The following is a 20,320-nucleotide window of genomic DNA, read 5'->3' on the forward strand; positions in this document are numbered from 1 at the left end:
CATACTTAGAACATCACCAGTTCTTACAATCTCCCAAAAAGGTACTCCGAATAAGTCTATTACACAAATAAAATACTTACGTAATCAAAACTCAAAACAAACTCCCCAATCCCTCCAAGCAACTAGGACTGACGTCCAGAAGGACCTGAAAACAATGGTTGTATAATAGGGTGAGACACTTCTCAGTAAGGCGGAAGATATTACAATGAGTGTGTGACCATATTCTGTATTCAATTTAAAACCAATACATTAAATGAACATTTTCAATACTGAAATGCGAAAGATATATCAACATAAATCACATGAATTCCCCATAATAGCTTTTAAATCATGTATATGAGTGTTAGAGCAATGTCCAGCTTGGTATGATATAGTATGCCTATTTTACCCCGTGGCACGGGTTGTGCACTGATAACTCTAACAATGCCTTGTTCGTGCAGGCACTGTTAAGTATCTAATACATAGTTCGACTGCCCCCATCTAGTTTATTATTTCACCAGTGGTTTCATTACTCCTGCTAGCCGACTATCTATGTGTACCCACATTGATTTACATGTGTGGTTGCACTGTACCCTTCCAGCTGAGGAATATTCCCTGCCATTGAGGGTTATCTTTCAACCCCATAACTGAAGCTTTTTCAACTTCTAACTGGAGTATCTTTCAACTCCTTTGGTGGCAAGTTGTGATTCCATTCATCATATATACAATTTATACTAAAATAAACAACCTATGCAATTTTAGTATTTTCGTGAACTCATACAATTGCATCAGGTATAAACCAGCACATACCCTCTTGGTTTAACCCCTTTTTCGTACATAGCTCGGTATTTAATCGGCACCTATTTTCCACAATTTTAGATAGTATAATGGAACCTTAGTTTCTATAGTTCATATCTATATATACCATTGCATTATAAGTCCATTTAATAGCATATATCACGTTCGTTTCGTCAAAAACTGCTTTAAGGAGTAATCTGTTCAAAAAGTCATTTAAATGAAAAATGAGGGTTCAAGCCTCTCCTACTAGTAGTTTAAAGCAACTAGGTAAGTTTTTAAAACGTTTGGAGATCATAAGCAAAATCCCTAAATTTACCAAAACCGTAAAAATAATTAAACTGACACTTTTACCTGGTAGAATTTTGCAAACAAACAATCATAATGTACATAATAGTATGGACTACAGTTTTACCGGTTTAATTTTCAAAATAAACTGATGTAAACAAAATCCCCTTACCTTAAACCCAGAAATGGAGACACAAATGGTTTGGTCCAAAACAACGACCTTCGATCCTCGAAACCTAAAAACCACATAATATTACCTTACTGCAATTCCGACTACTATACAAATACCTAATTGAAATCGAAATCAGATCCTTACCTTGATTTTTGGGAAAAACCCGAAAATCCTCAAAACGACGATCTGATCCACTATAGTTGTAGACTTTCTCTTTCTAATCCACACAGGAACCTTCGATCGTCGAAACAGACGATAAACGGTGAAGGATCTTATAGAGAGAGAGAAAATGAGAAAAAAGAGAGAGAGAGAGAGAGAGAGAGAGAGAGAGAGAGAGAGAGAGAGAGAGAATGAGAGAATTTATAGAATAAAACCTAACTTAACGTTTAAGTAATCTAAATAAATTTCTCCTCCAAGATATTTATATACAAATATCTCAAAATATCTCATTTCAAAATATCGTCTCCAAAATATCTCTTTATTTATTTATTTATTATTCATTATTTATTTATTTATTATTTATTATTTTTTTTCGGGGTCGGGTTACTACAGTGAAAGATCAGGTATTCTTGAAGATACCTCCTCTGAGATGGGTTATGAGGTTTGGGAAGAAGGGCAAGCTGAGCCCTAGGTATATTGGCCATTTTGAGATATTAGAGAGAGTGGGGTCAGTTGCCTACAGGCTAGCTCTGGCACCAACTTTGTCCAAAATACACGATGTATTCCATGTAACTATGCTGAGGAAATACGTCCCAGACCCGTCCCACATAATCAATTATGCAGAAATAGAGTTTAAAGATTCATTAGCATATGAGGAAGCACTAGTACAGAACTTAGATCGTAAGACATATGAATTGCGCACCAAAGAAATTCAGTCGGTGAAAGTTTTGTGGAGAAACCATGCTATAGAGGAAACTTTGTGGGAACTTGAAGAGGAAATTAAACAGAAATACCCACACTTATTTAATGAATTATGGTATTAGTTAGTATGGTTAGATAAAGTTTGTTTAGTGTAGAGAGATATTATATGTTTGTATTTTAGATTATAGGATAGGTAATGTTTTGGTTTTGGGAGAATTTTCTTTTTGAGTATATTTGTAATCTCCCAGGATCTTGAATGTAACCATGGTATTCCTCTGCCATAAGTGAGGGTAAGTAATAAAATAAGTAGACACTTTTCTTCAGAGAGTAGTGTATGGTATGGATAGTAAATTTCGAGGACGAAATTTTTATAAGAAGGGGAGAATGTAGAGACCCGAATGAGTTATATTAATTAAATAATAAAAGGAGAAAGAAAGGAAATTGTAAAGGGGAGGTCATAGCAGGTCCTCGTCGATGAACACGAAGCGCTCGTTGATGAAGTCGCTTATTGGGATCGTCGACGGGGACACGTGTCTCATCGACAAGGAGATACTGAGATGCTATTTTCAGCTCTGAATTTCATCGACGAGGAATAAACGCTCGTCAACGAACTTCTTTCGTGGCCTCATCGACGAAGTGACATGTCTCGTCGACGAAGGCTAGTGTATAAATAGCCTAAACTCGAATTTTATGCAGAATTCTCATGCGAAAACCATCTCTCTCTCTTCTCTCTCTCTCTCTCTCTCGCTCTCTCTCTCATTCGTCCCCTTCCCCTTCTCTCTAAGATTTTGGGCCAGATTCTTGCTGGTTCGATGATCCGAAGCTACCACGACACTTCTAGGAAAGTTCTCTTCAAGTTTGCTGGAGTGGATCGTTGGTAGGGTTGGCTTGAACTCCATCCCAAATCTAAGGTAAGTCTTTTTATTTAGTATTTGGCTTTTTCGTCGTTGTAGGAAATGTAGTACTCGAAGAAATACTAAAATTTTGTTCAGGGAGATATTGTTTTCAGGGTGTTGAATGGGGAACCCTATGGACGTAGGACTAGACACTGTAGGGGCATTTCAGTAATCAGGTAAGAGAAATATGCTATGCTAGGAAGTTTTAGAAAATTTATGAGAAAATTTTATATGTATCAGTATTATTATTTAGTTTTCCAGAATTTTAGTATTATTATATCAGAAGATGTAAATTTTAAAGAATGAGATTTAATTACTCTATTGTGTGGCTTGAGGTTATTAGAGTTTAGTATAGTATTTACGCAGTTTTGCAAATATCATGTTTTACAGCTTATTAGCAAGAAAATATTGATATCAATTTTCAGAAAATATGATTTAAAGTAATATTCAGAATGCCATGACTTCAGATCTATAACACTCAGTTATTCATTTTATTCAGTTATTTAGATAGATATACAAAATATGCAGATCAGTTTTGAAATGTTATGGTTATTTCTATATCATGGTTAAAATAATAAGATAAATACATATATATATATATATATATATATATATATATAGTATTAGACCCTATGGAGATATTTAGACAGCAGAGCACGGTACCGTTGCTATTTCAGATTAGAGTGCAACCACATATCTCAGATAGTATGTGGATTCCGTCTGATCGCACTAGGAGAGATTGTAGTCTCCCCAAAAAGCTAGGTTAAGGTGGCCACTTAGATGAGATAGAGTAGGAGTATGCTCGGAGAGACTGCAGTTGGTCATATGGTTGATAGAGATATGAATTGACTTGCCTGATAGGCCAACCAGAGTAAGTCCCGCCTACGGGCCACACAACCCTGTCATTAGGGGTTAAATCATGACATTCAGTTCCCAGGGTATTATCATAGTTATTTTTATATATATACAGATATACAGTGTAGCAGCAGTATTATTATAATATTAGAATTATGTGAGAATAGAAAACTCATATATCTAGTTGTATTTTAAGTTATAATAAACGTGACCTGTACAGTATACTAGACTAGCAGTTTTACAGTCTCAAGTACTATAATAGTAGATTTAAATGTGTAACTCAGTAGTCACACACTGGTAATAGCATATTTCCTCTTACTATACGTTGTCTCATCCTAGTGATTTTCCAATTTTTAGGTGATCCAGCTAAGCGAGCAAATTAGGCTCGCGAGTAGAGGAGTTATTGCGTTGCCCTTTCTAGAAGGGTAAGTGTTTCTGTGGTGTTAGTGGTTTGAGGGTAGATCTCAAGATTTTGATGACGTCGCTAGGTATTTTGTGATGTATGTTTTGAGACTTTTAGGCTTTTGGTATTGTATATAATTATTTACAGTTTCATGTTTACCGCTGCTTTATTGTGTACAAAGTTTTCCTTAGTGCTCCTTTGAGCCTGAGATGTTTTCAGCAGTATTACAGATAGACTTTCTATATGTTTTATATATATTAAGAGGAAAAAATGGTATATAGTAGCAGGTTGTTACACAACAGGTCTCACTTACAAGGCTGAGACTCCCAAGTTCAATTCCGAACTAAACCCAACCAATACAATAAAATATTTTTGTACATAAAACATGCTTCTGAAATACAAGTAGAGATGTACACATTAAAGCTCAAATATACATGGACTTTAATATGATATGAAATGTGTCTAGTAGAGTAAGGATCCTATCAAATAATTTTGCACAAATAAAATATATGTATGAAAAATGAGTATTATTGTTCTCCTATAACTACATTTACAAATAAAGAATATTTGGAGAATTTAAGAATTTAAGCTCAAGAAAATATTTGTGCTGTAAATAATTTTTTCCCAAAAATATTTATCAAATAAATAACCAGGAGAAAACCTAAGCAATACTCTTAAAAATGATTTTCAAGAAATAAATAACAAGTGAGAGTATATGCAAATAAAAAGCCCAGAATATCTCTCTTCAAAAATGATTTTGAAATAAACAAGTAAAAGAGAGTTAAGAGAGACTTCCTTAAAAGTATTTGCCCCGAAAGAATGATTTTACAAAAAAAACTTGATTTGGGGGAACTTTGATTAACAAAGAATTAGAGAGAAATTTAGAGTTAATCAAAGTTACTAATCTGAGTTATGGAGTGGGTATTTATAGATTTTTTGAAAATTATGACAGTTGGTGTAACGCCCCGAACCCTTAAACCCGGTTTGGTATGTTATTCACGAAAATCCTGATATTCCATGAATAAATATGCAGCGAAAAACATAAGCATAATCTTCCATCCATAAAATACCAAAGTTTTCCACATCTATCTATACACCAAAAATACATCATTTATCCATCTGTATTCACATATTTATACATATTTCCAAAACATAACCTATACTTCCAGTATTCATAGCCATTCATTTTCCAGAAGACTTAAAAACATAAACATAAAAGATTTACATCCCAAAAAATGTCATCAAACGTTTATACCCTTTCTTTTTATATAACCCAAAAGTGTTATATCCAACTCAAGCTCTCTAAGCTCGATCCCATAGAGGTCCTGAAAAAGATAAATTTGTATTCGGGGGAGACACATCGTAGTAAGGGAAGAAACAATATATTAAAACAGCATGTGGCCAACATGAGATTTATAAATAACATATTAATATCATTTGCAAACTGTTAACATAAATTTTGAAATCTTTTTCTAAACTTGATCATGCACATGCAAAGTATTTACCCACGAGACTACCTAAGGATAGGGGTGATTACCCGCCCATACAAGTAGCACCCCTCTGCTCTGATACGTTAGGCAACTCATAGGTCACAACTAAAGCATACTAGGGCACTCACCTTACTTAGTAAGCCCTAAAGTGATAAATTAATTTCGTACTTACACAGTTCATACAAAAGTTTACCAGCGAAAGCCCCAAGGATAGGGAAATCTACCCACCCATACAAGTAGGTTCCCTGTAACGCCCCAAACCCTTAAATTCGAGTCTAGCACGTTATACCTGATAAAATCCTGATAATCCATAATCCATAATATACACAGCGGAAAACATAACCATAATCTCCAAATAACATAATACCAGAGTTTACTAATTCTAACTACCAACCATAATAAATTAATCATCCACCTGTATTCAAATATATACGTGTCTCCAAAATATTATCCACAAATACCAGTATGTTTCACAACCATCCATATCTTATAAAACTTAAAACATAAAATATACACATCAAAATTAACATAAAAATATACCATTTTCTATTTCTATTTACCAAAAATGCTATAAAATCTCGAGCTCTCTAAGCTCGATCTCGAGGAAATTCTGAAAAAGGTAATTTCATATTCGGGTGAGACACATCTCAGTAAGGGAAGAAACAATATATTAAACTCAGCGTGTGGCCATCATGAGATTATACATATCATTTTATAATATTTGCAAATCATTAACATAATACTGAAAGTCATTTTCTGAACCTAACAATCACATGCAAAGGTTTACCCACGAGATTACCCAATGATAGGGGTAATTACCCACCCATACAAGTAGCACTCATCTGCTTTGATGCTTAGGTAACCCTAAGGTTACAATTAAAACATACCAGAGCACTCACCTTACTTAGTAAGCCCTCAAGTGTAAGATTAATCTCGTACTCACACAGTTCAATAATAGTTTACTGGCAAAGGCCCTAAGGATAGGGAATTCTACCCGCCCATATAAGTAGGTTCCCTCTACCTTAGTGCATTATGCAGTTACTGCCACATTTAAAGCTACTAGTACACTTGCCTTACTCAGCAAGCCCTCAGGCGAAGAGTATGTCTCGCCCAATCGTAACATGTTTTACATACATAGATACTTCTAATATCATAATACATCATTCTTTCCATCGTTATTTAATCATTCACATTCTCTCATGTTCGTAACTTAACATTTCCTTGTGTTTCACTTTAAGTGACTCTTTCCCATTTGTATCATTCACATTTCACATTTCATTTCATTGCATTGTCATTCCTTGTCATTTCATTCCATAAAACATTTTCATTTCATTCCTTTGTACTACAACCGCTTTTTAGCCGTCATCAGTTAGTCCACATAAAAATGCGCTAGAATCTGCTACAGTTAGTTCACATAAAAATGAGCTAGAATCTGCTAACTCGGCTTTCAGCTGTCGTACCTTTACGTGGTTGCATTTAACATACACAAACAACATTGTCCATATCATATTTTATTCTCCTTACTTTACTTACTTAGCCTGCATCTCATACATTTAATATATAATTTGCACAGATTTTCATGCCACACAATTTAATAGTAAAATTCATACATATTACTCATAAAATAAGCCAACCCACATTTAACATTTATATGCTCAAAGTACATTTCATTTCTTATTTAATTCATCACAAAAATTATTTTCACTTTCATTCGTTCACTTTCACATATACATAACTATATCGACAATCCTAGACTCAGAAAACATAAATTTCATGGCTGACATTTTAAACCCACATAAAAGTATATATACATAAAACACACATAATTATTTTCAATTCATGAAAAACCTGATTTAATATATAAATTTCCTCCTTACCTGATTTCTTGGACTACGCCAACAGGGATCCTGAAAAATACCTACGGCGCTCACCCGGATCCTGAATAAAAAATCATAATTCCATTAAATTAACCCTAAATAAAATATTATTTTAATGCTTCCTAGGCCCTTAAATACCCAATAAATAATTATACCCTTAAATATAGCCAAATTACCAAATTTCTCAAATCTCACTCTCATTTTGGAGTGGGGCCTAGAAAACCCCAATTGAAATAATACCTACATCAAAATGACGACGACGATGATTAGGACCCCGTGGTGGTGCCTAATCGTCGATTCAACAGCAAATTTAAAGCAAAATTGAGAAAATGGGGAAAAGTTACCTTTCCCCAGGAGTAGTACCTAAGTCATTCCCACGACAAATCTACTCCAGTAGAAATGTCGGTGGCTGAACTAGGAACCCAACGGCACCTTCCATTTCCTGATCGGTCGAATATTCGTCGAGAAATTAGGGGAGAGAGAGAGGTGAAGACGAAGAGGTGTGGGGCGTGAAAGAATTACAAAGAGAGATAGACATTGAAGAAGAAGAAGAAGAAGAAGGTGATGGAATCAGGCAACCTTTTTAATTTTCTTTATCTTTCTCTATTTTTTTTTTTACTTGCATTAACATAATACTATTGTATCATATATATATCTTTATTCCAATTTCTTTTTACTATTCTTTTATTTATTTAATTAATTTAATAATATTTAATTAATTCATTAATTAATTAATAATTACTCTCTTTTTTTCATACTATTTCTTTTTATTTGTTTATTTAACACATTAATTAATAGTGTTTAACTAATTAATTAATTAATAATTTTAATTAATTATTTTTATTTTTTATTTTTTTTCTCAGGTTATTACATTTCCTCTATCCTAGTACGTTATGCAACTTACTACTACATCTGATACTACCAGCGCACTCGCCTTTTTTAGCAAACCCTCATGCAAAGAGTTTGTCCAACCCAAACGTAACATGTTCTACTAGCATAAATACTCATAATACCATAATACATTATTTTGTCTGTCGTTATTCAACCATCCATATGTGTTCATGTTCATAACTTTAGCATTTCATAGCATTTCACTTTACATAACCTTTCACATTTTACATCGTTCACATTTCACATTTTATATCCATTTCATTCACATTTTCATTTCATTTCATTTTCATTTCATACATTCGACCTACAACTTCTTTTAGCTGTACATCAGTTAGTCCACATAGATATGCGCTAAATCTACTAACATAGCTCCTTTTAACTGTCATCAATTAGTCTACAGCTCCTTTCAACTGTCATTGTATATATGGTTGCATTATCAAACATAAGTAGCATAATCCTTATAACATTTTCATTATCAATGCATTTCTTACATAGTCTGCATCTCATACATATAACATATGTTTACACTGAATTACCATCTACTCATGCCACCCAATTTTGCAGTAAAATTTATACATTGCCTATAAAATAAGCCAACCAACATTTAATGTTTATACACTGAAAATATACCTTCATTTCTTACATAATTATCCTGAAAATATTTTGCACTTTCATTAGTCAATTTTCATATATACTTATCTAATAAAACAACCCTAAGCTCAAAAAATATAATTTAAATGGTTGGCATTTTAAACCCATATCGAAACATATACACGTATATATAACACAATTCGTTTTTCATTAAATTCATAAAAATTTTGGCTTAATATATATTTTTCCTCTAATCTGAATCCTTTAACTACACCAACAAGAATCCCACACAGATGCCTGCAGTGGTCACCTAGACCTTGAATCAAAACCTTAGTTAGATGAGATAAACCCCAAATAACCTACTATTTCAGCAGTTTCCCAACTTTTAAACTTCAATTAAACCTTTAAAACCCCAGAAACTAAGAATCCTAACCCTTACCTCAACTTTGGAGCTATTCTCGAAAAGCCCAGTTTAGAAATCTGCACTGCTAGATGTGTAGAGAATCTTCCCTATAATACTGTAACGACTTCCGATCGACAATTCAGGTTGAATCCGAATTAGATTTGAAGAGAGAAAGGAGAGGAAACAATTCTAGAGTGAGAAAATCAGAGAGAATTGAGTTTTCTTCGCCAAGAAGCTTCCCCATTCCTTTATATCCTTGAAGCTTCCACATGGATTCGTCGACGAAGAGGCAAGGTTCGTCAACGAATCACTAAAAAGACTTTGTCGACAAGAAGATGTGTTCGTCGACGAAGTTCAAGATCTGCATTTACTCTCTTGGGATTTTTTCGTCCATGAGGGACTGGACTTCGTCAACGATCTATAGAAGAACACTCGTCGACGAAGATAGAACATTCGTCAATGAGGCCTGCAGTTCTTCCCTTTAAAAATCTTTCCTTTTCCTTTACATTTTCCATTCTTCCCTTATTATTTATTTACTTACTCTTGTTATTACATTTCCTAATTATTTTAATAGTATTAATTTTACGGGTCATTACAGTTGGGGACATGATGGGTATTTTCCAAATTATTTAATTAAAAGTTAATTACATTTAAGCCCTTAAAAAATTCGGAACCCGAGATATTCGGTCGACCATATTGAAGGTTCAGTTGACCATATTTGTAACGTATCGACCCGTCACGTGGGGCCCAGAGTGCTACTTTAGTGATGTCTGTATACCTGATACCAACTCATCATATAAATTACAGCGGAAATAAAGGATACAATCTGTTGACTTGATTGGTCACACCCAGTTTTGATTATGACAAATACTCTTGGTACTAATGGTTGTACTGAGAATTGTATGCAGGATCACCTTGTGCGCACTTTGGGACTAAAAGACTTATTATGATGGCGTGCGGTGTTCGTGCCGATGAATGAAGAATCTTGTGCTACATTTGTATTTATTTTTCAGTTTCTTCATTCTGGGATGTAATTTTATTATGGACTGTGCACTCATATGGCTTGTAATAATTTGCATCATGCATGATAAGTAGGTATGCTCAAATTGACCTTAGATTGACCATAGGACCTCCAAATAACATGAAAAACTTTTTTCATAAAATGCCTAACTTATACAAAGGTTTTTAAATGGTTTTAAAGTTAAAAGAAGGCAAAAACTAAAATTTTCAAAGGGGTCGGTCAACCGACTAGTCGACCAAATGTTAGAAATGAACAATTTTCTTACTCAATTGGATGTCATATCAAATCATGTTCAAAATGAAAATTGTGGCATTTTACCATAGCTTGAGTTTGATACCAAGGACGTCCAAATTGGAGTTACATAGAAAAGTTATGGCCAAAACACTGAACAGTGTCTGTGCAGAAAAGTAGAGGCTGGTCGACCGAACCCTTACAGTTCATTTGTCATCGGTCGACCGAACCACCTGGGAGTCAATATTTTGACCTCCCGGTCGACCGAGCCTTCACTACGGTCGACCAAAACTCGCTGATTTGAGCCCCGGTCGACCGAGACTTCACTACGGTCGACCGAAACTACTTTTGGTCAACATTTTAACTACCCGGTCGATTGAAACTTGTAGTTCAAAAGGCCCTGGTCGACCGAAACCCTCCTGAGTCAACATTTGACCATCTGGTCGACCGACAACCTTTGTACTACAACTACCTGGGTGACTGAAAGGTCCTCGGGAGAATTTTCAGTGGTCTGGTCGACCGAGCCAAGCAGTTCAAAATGTCCTGGTCGACCGAAACTCGAAAAATTGGCAAATCGCCCTCTCCGGTCGACCGAGCCTTTCAGTTCAAAAGTTCCCTAGTCGACCGAGCCAATTGAGTCCTGGTCGACCGAAACATTTTTTGTCGACCGGACCTTTCGGGTTGCCCTGATTTTTACCGTGGATAAATATATTTTAAATAGGGTTAATTATTTTAAAATGATTTAAAACTTTCTTAATAATGCCCAATAGGTCCCCAACGGTCAAAAATACCTCCTTGCCTATATATACCCATTCATTTATCATTATTAGCGGGGGATTAGCAAACTTGATTAGGGCAAAACTCTCTCAACTCTTAAAACCCTATATTAGCCAAAAACTTCTTGCAAACACTCACATACTCTTCAATCTTTATTTCTCTAAGCATTGTGAGTATTTCTATAAGGCTGTTGTGCATAATCTTTCTAGCTAATACTCTCTTTTGGTATAAAGGTTGATTGATTTTATTTGAGAGTATAGCCTAAAGTTCTTCCACGGATTTCATTTGATAAATCTTGTGTGGGAAGACTTTGAGGGTTGTGGTTCTTGCATTGTTGTTGCAAGATACCTAAACCTAGATTTTGTGTGCAAAATCCTTTTGTGAAAAGCTAATCTTTCAAACAACTCCATTGTGCTTTAGAAATTGAAATATCACATTGAGTTTGTTTGATCTATCTTGCTTAGCATATTTGAAACCCTAATATGATTTTGTGATATTCGAATATTGAGTTTCAAATCTTGCTTAGATACACACTCTAGATCTTGATTGATTATCATACTTGATTGAGTGTTTAGCACACATTAGAGCACTGAGCATATCTACATATCATTCGTGCTTGCATTATTGATTGAGCTGTATTGGTGCACACATCTGATTTTCTAGAAGCATATTTCCGTGTACAAATTTTTACACTTTGGTTGTATTTCCAAGCACGGGCCTGAAGAGGGAGACTAGCCCTGGAATAGTCCCGGATTGGCTTAGACCCAGTTAGGAAAGTTATGTGCGTCGTCCTGTTAAGGCGTGTAGGTTGAGGTCAGCCCCGCTAATTGACCTGGTTAAGGTTGAGGTCAGCCCTGTGTTAATTTGACCTGGTTGTAAACGGTGCCGCTCCACCCTTAAGTGAGCTGTTAGTGGAATCCTCCTGCTTGCGAGCTAGAGGCGGGGACGTAGGCACAGTTGGCCGAACCCCGATAACATATCGTGCATGTTCTTTACATTTCCGTAATTTACTTACTGCACGTGTATGTTATATTGTAAATGATTAGATTTACATTTGCATAGACAAACCCTAGGTTAAGTAATACTGCTTATCTGGTTTAACCTAGGTGATAATTTTTAAATACCCAATTCACCCCCCCTCTTGGGATTGCACCAAAGCTAACACAATCTCCAAAATCCATTACCAGAGTTCTATACTACCTTTATATACAAAAGGTTCCAAAATTTTTATTACAAATCAACGTACTATACTTATACAAAAACCAATTCAAACAACACTCACCGCAAACAAAAAAACTATACTACCATCTCAGCCCCTCTAGTTTGCTAAGAACGTTCCCCGAAATTTCTTGAAAAGATAATTTGTAAATTGGGATGAGACACTTCTCAGTAAGGGAAGACTAAGTTAATATTAGTGTGTGGCCAACATGAATTTTAGTGTATATATAAAATAACCCATTCCTCATTTAACCGAAAATAACATTTAAATGTATAATCATTATACACAACTGAAAAAACCCTTTTCCTATTCACAGTATAAATCAGCTTAGTAAATAATTAACCACAGTTATAAAAATCATTCTTAGCCCATACTCTCTCTCACACACACACACACAATTATTTATAAGTAAAAATTTCCGACGATAGGGAAGATTACACACTTAAACATGTACCTTCTCTCTGCTTTAGTACCATTACAACTACCAGGACACTCACCTTACTCAGTAAGCCCTTGGGGTTATGTTAATAATTAATCTCATTTACATAAATTAACAGATATGCATATAAGACAACTCCTTGTGACAAACATGTCATTTACTTCCCCCATGGCCCGGGTTGTGTAGCTCGAAGACTTGACTAAGCCTGAGTGATCAGCTCAAACAAAGTAAAAAATAACATCCTCTGCAAGTACATTTGCAGGCATTCATAGCAAAATTGCAGGTCCGACGCCCCTACTTCAACCTCACATAGGCAGTCGGCTGGGACCCCTTACACTTATATCAAGAATAGTGTGGGTGCACATGGTCTAACTAGAAACAGTACCGTGGTCACAATACACTGGTCCCCAGGGTTCCTAAAGCATATCATGAAATTTAAATAATAAAAAACATAGTTTAAATCATTTCGTATAAAACCTGTCATTTTATTAAACCCGGCCTTCGGCCAATAAATACAACCCGACTCATAACCGTCTAAACAAAACCCCGACCCTCGGCCATCAAATCAAAGTCCTGCATTATTCATAAGTAGTTCCAGTATTTTTCAAAACAATTCCTATAAGAACCCGACCCGAGAAATGTGGATTAAATAAATAAGAAAATGATAGGGGAATTTGAAGAGGTGAAATCAGCAGGGCTCGTCGATGAGGCTCCTTCTTTCGTTGATGAAGTCTCTTCTACGGCTCGACGACAAAATTCTGAGGTCGTCGACGAAAATATACCGAGAGATTTTGGGAAATTATGAAATCTCAGGCTCGTCGACGAGGCCACTCCGTAGTCGACAAACGCCCTTCTTTTGCTCGTCGACGAGCGCTCCACTTCGTCAATGAGTCTAGCTGGGTCACCTAAGTTATAAATATCTTATTCATTACTTCATGGTTAAGAAACTCAAATTCCTCTCTCTCTCTCTCTCCCTCTCTAAGATCTTGGGCCGTTTGTTACTCGAATCAACGATCCGTCGTTGCTACTTGGATTAGGAGGAGAGTCTCTACGATTATAGAGGATTGGATCTTCATTTTGAGGATTTCTGGGTTTTATCCCAAAATCGAGGTAAGGGTCTAAATCTATTTTTGGTTTGGTAGATCTGTAGTAGATAGGATTGTATTGAAGTATTGTTCTTCGATTTTTAGGTTTTGGGAACTTGGTTTACACTTTTGGAGTCGTTTAGTTTGTGTTTTAGTTATCAGGGAAAGGTAAGAGGATTCTGTTTATATCAATTATTTGTGAAATCTGAATCAGTAAAACTATGGTCTACGATGATGCGGATGTTTTGGCTACTTATTTGGGAAAATCTATTAGGTGAAATGACGGGATTTTCGTGTTACAATTTTTGGAAAAATTAGGGTTTCAGGTATCATTTCAGTTTCGGTTGGAAAATCATATTTTGAATAAATTGTATTATAGGAATGACCGTACCTTTATTTATGTTAAATTGTATTCTCGAAGTAATTATGATGTGATTGTTTATTTACCCATATGAGTGTGGCATGAACTTGTGTATTTAAATGATTTGAGTTGTGAAACGTTGAAATGAGATATAGAAACAAAAGTTCCAAATTGTTTCAGGTTTCATGAAAATGCTGAGTTGGAATAATACCATAGGGGAGATATCAAAGCGGGTCAGATTAAAACGCCGTAAGCTGAGATATTTAGCCGATTCAGAATAATACCGTAGGTGGCTGAGTCGATTAACTACCGTAGGCTCAAATATCCGGTTTGAGGCCGAGGGTGTGAAATACCACCTAGTATTTCGGTTTATCACCGAAGGGTGTGAGACACCCTATTCGCGTCGGTCGAACACTGTGAGGCTTATGATACATCATGTTACCAGGGGCGCCGTGTGACTCACTCGAAAAATGAGTAGCTCTGAAGCTGTTAAAACCCCAAAAAGAGATATAAAAGATTAGTGGAATGATTTCCAAAAATAAAAAAAATTAATTAATTAAACGAATTTAAAAAAAAGAAAAAAAATTAATTAAATATAATTTTTATTTTATAAAAAAAAATTATTATTAATAATATTAATTAAATATTATTATTATATTTACCCTCCTGAAGCTTGTTGAAGCTTCAGGAGATTCAAAGTTATATATATTATTATTATTCTTCTTCTTCTTTTCTCTTCTTTTATTTTCTTCTCTGCAACTCACTGAAATCTCTCTCTCCTCACGTTCTCTCTCCCTCTCTTCTCGATTTCATGACAGATTTCCGCCCGATCGAAAATCCGAAGATACCACTGGACTCCATTCGCTGCTGCCTTCATTTCTACTAAAGCGGATCGGTGGTAGGAGCGACGTAAGCGTATTCCCTGGGGTAAGCCATTTTCCCATTTTTCTTTAATTTCTTACAAAATATAAGCTCAATTGACGAACGGACACCACCATGAGAATCTAGGGGTGATTCTCTACAAGTCTAGTGGGACGAAATTCTCGTGGGGGTGTCGGGCCAAAACTCCAAATTTGGGGTGCGGCGATTATTAAGGGGCTTATTTTTAATTAGTTAGCATTAATTTAGAAATGCTAAAATATTAAGCATTTGGAACTGAAGTAGGATTTCTGAAATTTAGGGCCCAAGTGAGCGCCGCGGGTGTAATTTTGGGACCCGCAAGTAAAATTTGGAAAATTAAGTAGGGATATTAAATAATAGTTTAAATATTAATTTGAGGTATATGGAGCCTAGGGAAGGCTAGATGAGCATTATTTTGGATAAATAAATAAATTAATTTGGGGAAAATGTAAATTTCAGGAATTGAATTTCGAGTGCCAAGGACGTGAAATTTTGCGTCCTAACGAATTTCTCAATAGTCAGGTAAGGGAATAAACTAAAGCAGTAATTTTCCATACAAATTATTATTGATTATGAGTAAATTTATTTTCAGAAAAGCATATGTTATATTGTGTATTACGAATGAAATGTACGATTGGGAAAATACTGCTATGATGATTAAAATGTATATGTATGTATGAGATGTAAGGAATTCACGATTTTAGAATATGAAGTATGACTTTTAACAGCATATGTGTGGCATGAATATTATTTTATGTGAAATGTATTATGATGTGAAAGATTTTACGAATAAAGCATGATTTCAGGTATTACGAAAATATGAGTTATGTTGTGATGGTTTTGACGATTATGTGATAAATGATGTATTTTCAGAATATATATACCTGAAACAATTTTGGCGCGAGGCCATATATTTATGTTATTAGCACGAGGCCGTATTTATGTTATTGGCACGAGGCCATGTATTTATGTTATCGGCACGAGGCCGTATATATGTTATCGATACGAGGCCGTATTTATGTTATTGGCGCGAGGCCACGTATTTATGTTTTCGGCACGAGGCCGTAATTACTATATTTTCGGCACGAGGCTGTAATGATGTTATATGTATGATCATATATTATATGTTATCACCACCAGGATGTTAGTTTAGTTCAGTTCAATGGCTCGGTACCGTAGCTATATGTGTAGATCAGATATCTACGTCAGATTAGTGCTAACCATCCCACGAGGGGATGGGAGATGGATAATCGATGTGGCTTTCAGTAGAGTGTGGACGTCCACTTGGCAGTCCGGACCAGGGTGTGGCGGGCTCATCATACTTACAGACATATTTGATTCGGCAATGGTCGGCCAGCCATTGTCAGGTCCCGCCTTCGGACTGCACAACCCGCATAGGGGGTAATACATGACACCAGTTAGCTATTCATCCTGGGTTTGTTTTCAGTACTACAGTTATAACAGATGATTTTATGTACGTTATGATTTATTAACAGATGTGAAAATATATGTTTACTCAGTACGATATGATGATGTTTATAGAATTATGAAATGTACTATATACGTATAAATGCATTAAATATTCATGTTGCCACACAACTGTATTTAGTTTATTTTCCCTTACTGAGAAGTATCTCACCCTCGAACATTAAATGATTTTCGGGAAATCCAATGAGACCGGCGGGCTAGAGTCGCCATTGAGTGATTGGAGCTTCCCTACTAGAAGGGTAAGCATTGAACTAGGATCGGGAGTTTTTGTTATTTAATCCTAGTGTTATTTTGACTTTTGGAGGTTGTATATATCATAACAGTATTTTGATGTTATAGAAAGCTCTGGTATTATGTTTTATGATTGGATGTTTGAGATTATGTTTATTGCTGCTAGGTTTTCCGCTGTGTTTGACAGGTGTCCCCGCTACCCATGGGTTCGGGTTGACCATTTTATTTATTATGTGATATTATTTTATGTTAAGAAATTGAGGGACGTTACAGAAGCTATCCCAATTATAGGAATTATGTTGTGTAATATTGAACCCAAAGGCTAGATCGTCTACTCAGGGAATGCGTTTAATTTCAAATTTCACGTTCTTCCAATCGAAAATAAAAAGATACTGTGCTGTGGAGGGGAGAGTAATCGAGAGGGAGACTGAGAGGGGAGGGAATAAGAGAGAGAGTAAGAGAAAGAAAAAGGAGAGAGCGGGGGATAGGGAAGTTGAGAGACGGAGAAAAAAGCAGATGGAGACAGAGAGAGTTGAGGGAGAGAGCGAGAGAATTGAAGATGAGAGAGAGAGAGTTTATGGAAGGAGAAGAGTGGTGTGGGGGCACACACTGCCGCAGAACAGAGGAGGAAAAGGGATAAATAGGGAGGGGGAGAGTGAAGCCCTACAACTCGGATGAAGCTAAATTATACCTGTTCAGCACTTAAACATACATAAGAAACACTTGTGTTTGTTGGCATCAAAACAGAGATCGGACTCAAAACGCTAACAAATTTTCTAAAAATTAATTCACAAAAAATGAATAAAATCACAAACAGAAGCCCAACAAATACTCAGAAAATTTAGAAATGTTTAGAGAGAAAAAATATGAGAAAAATAAGAAAATTAAATGACAAGGGTTTCTTGATTTTTGTACAAAATATCAATGTTTTTTTGAATCTTGCCATAACTATATCTAATAGTTTTGGATCACTGAAAATTATAATAATTGTAAAAAAAAACATAAATGTCTCAAATTGGTAGAAAAAAAGGTAGAGAAAAATGGAAAACTAGGGTTAAATCCTATTTTGATTTTTTTGGTTAGGCCTTTGTGTCGTATGGGCAAAATGATCATAGACAAGTATCAAATATTTTTGACAATGCATGTAATGTTATTCATAATGCAACAATCCAATTACAGTCAATATCAGTTACTTAGCTCAACAAATTAAATCTACATACCTTTGAATTTTATCAATACTACACGAATCATGGTTTCACAAATATGAACATAATCCAACCTCCCTTTATCTCTCGTCTCGATGCACATGTTATTTTTTTTCCATGAAAATACAATAGAATTCATAAGTATTACGCTTGGTACATAGTTTTTCATAATTTGTCTAGTTAGATTTGTTGATAAGGCCCTAAGGTTTAAGGTTTGATTCCTCACTTGTGGTTCTTACGAGTGAATCACTAAGGACATGTCAATTGTTAGATGACAATATTTTGATTTCTCAAATTTGGTGTTGCCTAGGTGGGTTCAAAGGGCTTGCCCAAATTGGAGTTTGGGGTCATGAAAAAAAAAAAAAAATCCTTCATAATTTATTTTCCTTCCCCTTAAAAATTTCAAGTTGCACATTTTTTTTGAAAAAGAAAATATCTACTACCATTAGATAATCATATAACAAACTTTTGATCCTTATCATATATATTTTTTTTCAAAAAACCTCTAATGGGTGACGTAGAACCAGCCCAAACCCGAACCCGAACCCGAGTCCGACTTTGTTCTAAAGCATTGCAGGGTTTTTGCTTCCTGTTCGCTCAAAAGCAGGCGCCTGTATTAGGTTGGTAGGGTTTTAGCTCCGCACTTCTCACCTCTCTGTCCAGCTTCTACAACAAAAAAGCGAAGCAGCTCCGAGCCCTATTAACGAAGCCCTAGTCGCCAAAGCATCCATGGCGACAACAATAGCTTCACAGTTGCAGGCCGTAAGGTCCTTCTTACAAGTGGACCCAGAGCTCCCTAAAAGGCCCTTCACTCGGCCCTCCATCATCTTCGATCCCAAAGAAGCTGCTGACATCGATATTGACACCATCCTTGGCATTGCCCTTTCTGGTAAGTCGGGTTTTTCTTCAATTATTGTGATGGGCTGTTTTTATGGGCGCAATTAAACTGTTGATTTCAACAGTTTTAACTGCCGAGAAAAGGAAGAAAATAGTATGAGTAGTTTTCTTACTCTTAGATTTATAAATGTATTTTCAAAATTTGAATACCGTGTACATGTTCAATTGCAATACAGTTGTGGCGGTTTTTTTTTTTTTTTTTTTTTTTGTGGCATTTGTTGGGGAATCATGCTATAGTTGTTTTTAATCTTGTTGTGAATATATTTTAAATAATTTAAAGTGAAGTTCAACCGTCTAGAAGCTAAATGAATGGGGGGAGATAAAAGAAATATAAATTTTAGTGCTACATTCTTAGTGTACTGCATTTAGATTTAGTTGCAGAGAGAATATTGTGAAGGTATATGTTGGTGGAATTGATTGAGGAGCCATGATTAAATTATTGCTGAGGTGCTGTTTGTCTTATTGGGCAACATCTCCTGGGAAAGTTTTACTGCAAGAATAATGATTGACTTGTGCATGGACAATTTAAAGCAAAGTCCCTTTTTTGTTCCTAATAATGTAGATAGGAAACTGAAATTCCTGATATTATTATTTTTTTCCGATACAAAGAGAAAAAAATATATTGGCCCCCGGGCATAAGCTCAAGTGGTAAGGAGGTTCACTAGACGGTCTTGGACAAAGGTGAAGTCTGGGGTTCAAACTCTACCGCTTGCTGCGCACATCCGTGATTTACCTCCTATGTGTTGGCTGAGGGTACGGCTGGTGTAGGCGTGGGATTAGTTTGGTGCGTAGGCCTAGGAAACCCGGCTTATCCAAAAAAAAAATATTGATAAGAAAAGAATCACAAAGGGGAGGACAAGGTGTCCTCCAAGGTGGAAGCAAAATAAATACAAAATAAACACTGAAAAAACAAGAGAAAATAAAGGGACAAATAACAACTTAAGAAGGATAAAAGAAAAACTAAT

At 35.6% G+C, this 20,320-nt stretch overlaps 1 protein-coding gene across 1 annotated transcript in view; it reads left to right on the top strand.

The window, feature by feature from the left end:
• Positions 1–19,066: 19,066 nt before the first annotated feature.
• LOC131160985 (uncharacterized protein At3g06530) overlaps positions 19,067–20,320 on the top strand; it is a 66,410-nt gene continuing 65,156 nt past the window's right edge. Inside the window, exon 1 of the mRNA XM_058116851.1 lies at positions 19,067–19,347. Coding sequence (XP_057972834.1) covers positions 19,188–19,347 — 160 coding nt within the window. The 5' untranslated portion in view covers positions 19,067–19,187. The remainder of the gene's footprint in view (positions 19,348–20,320) is intronic.

The sequence above is a fragment of the Malania oleifera genome, chromosome 7 (assembly GCF_029873635.1).
Source record: "Malania oleifera isolate guangnan ecotype guangnan chromosome 7, ASM2987363v1, whole genome shotgun sequence".
NCBI classification, from domain to species: Eukaryota; Viridiplantae; Streptophyta; class Magnoliopsida; order Santalales; family Ximeniaceae; genus Malania; species Malania oleifera.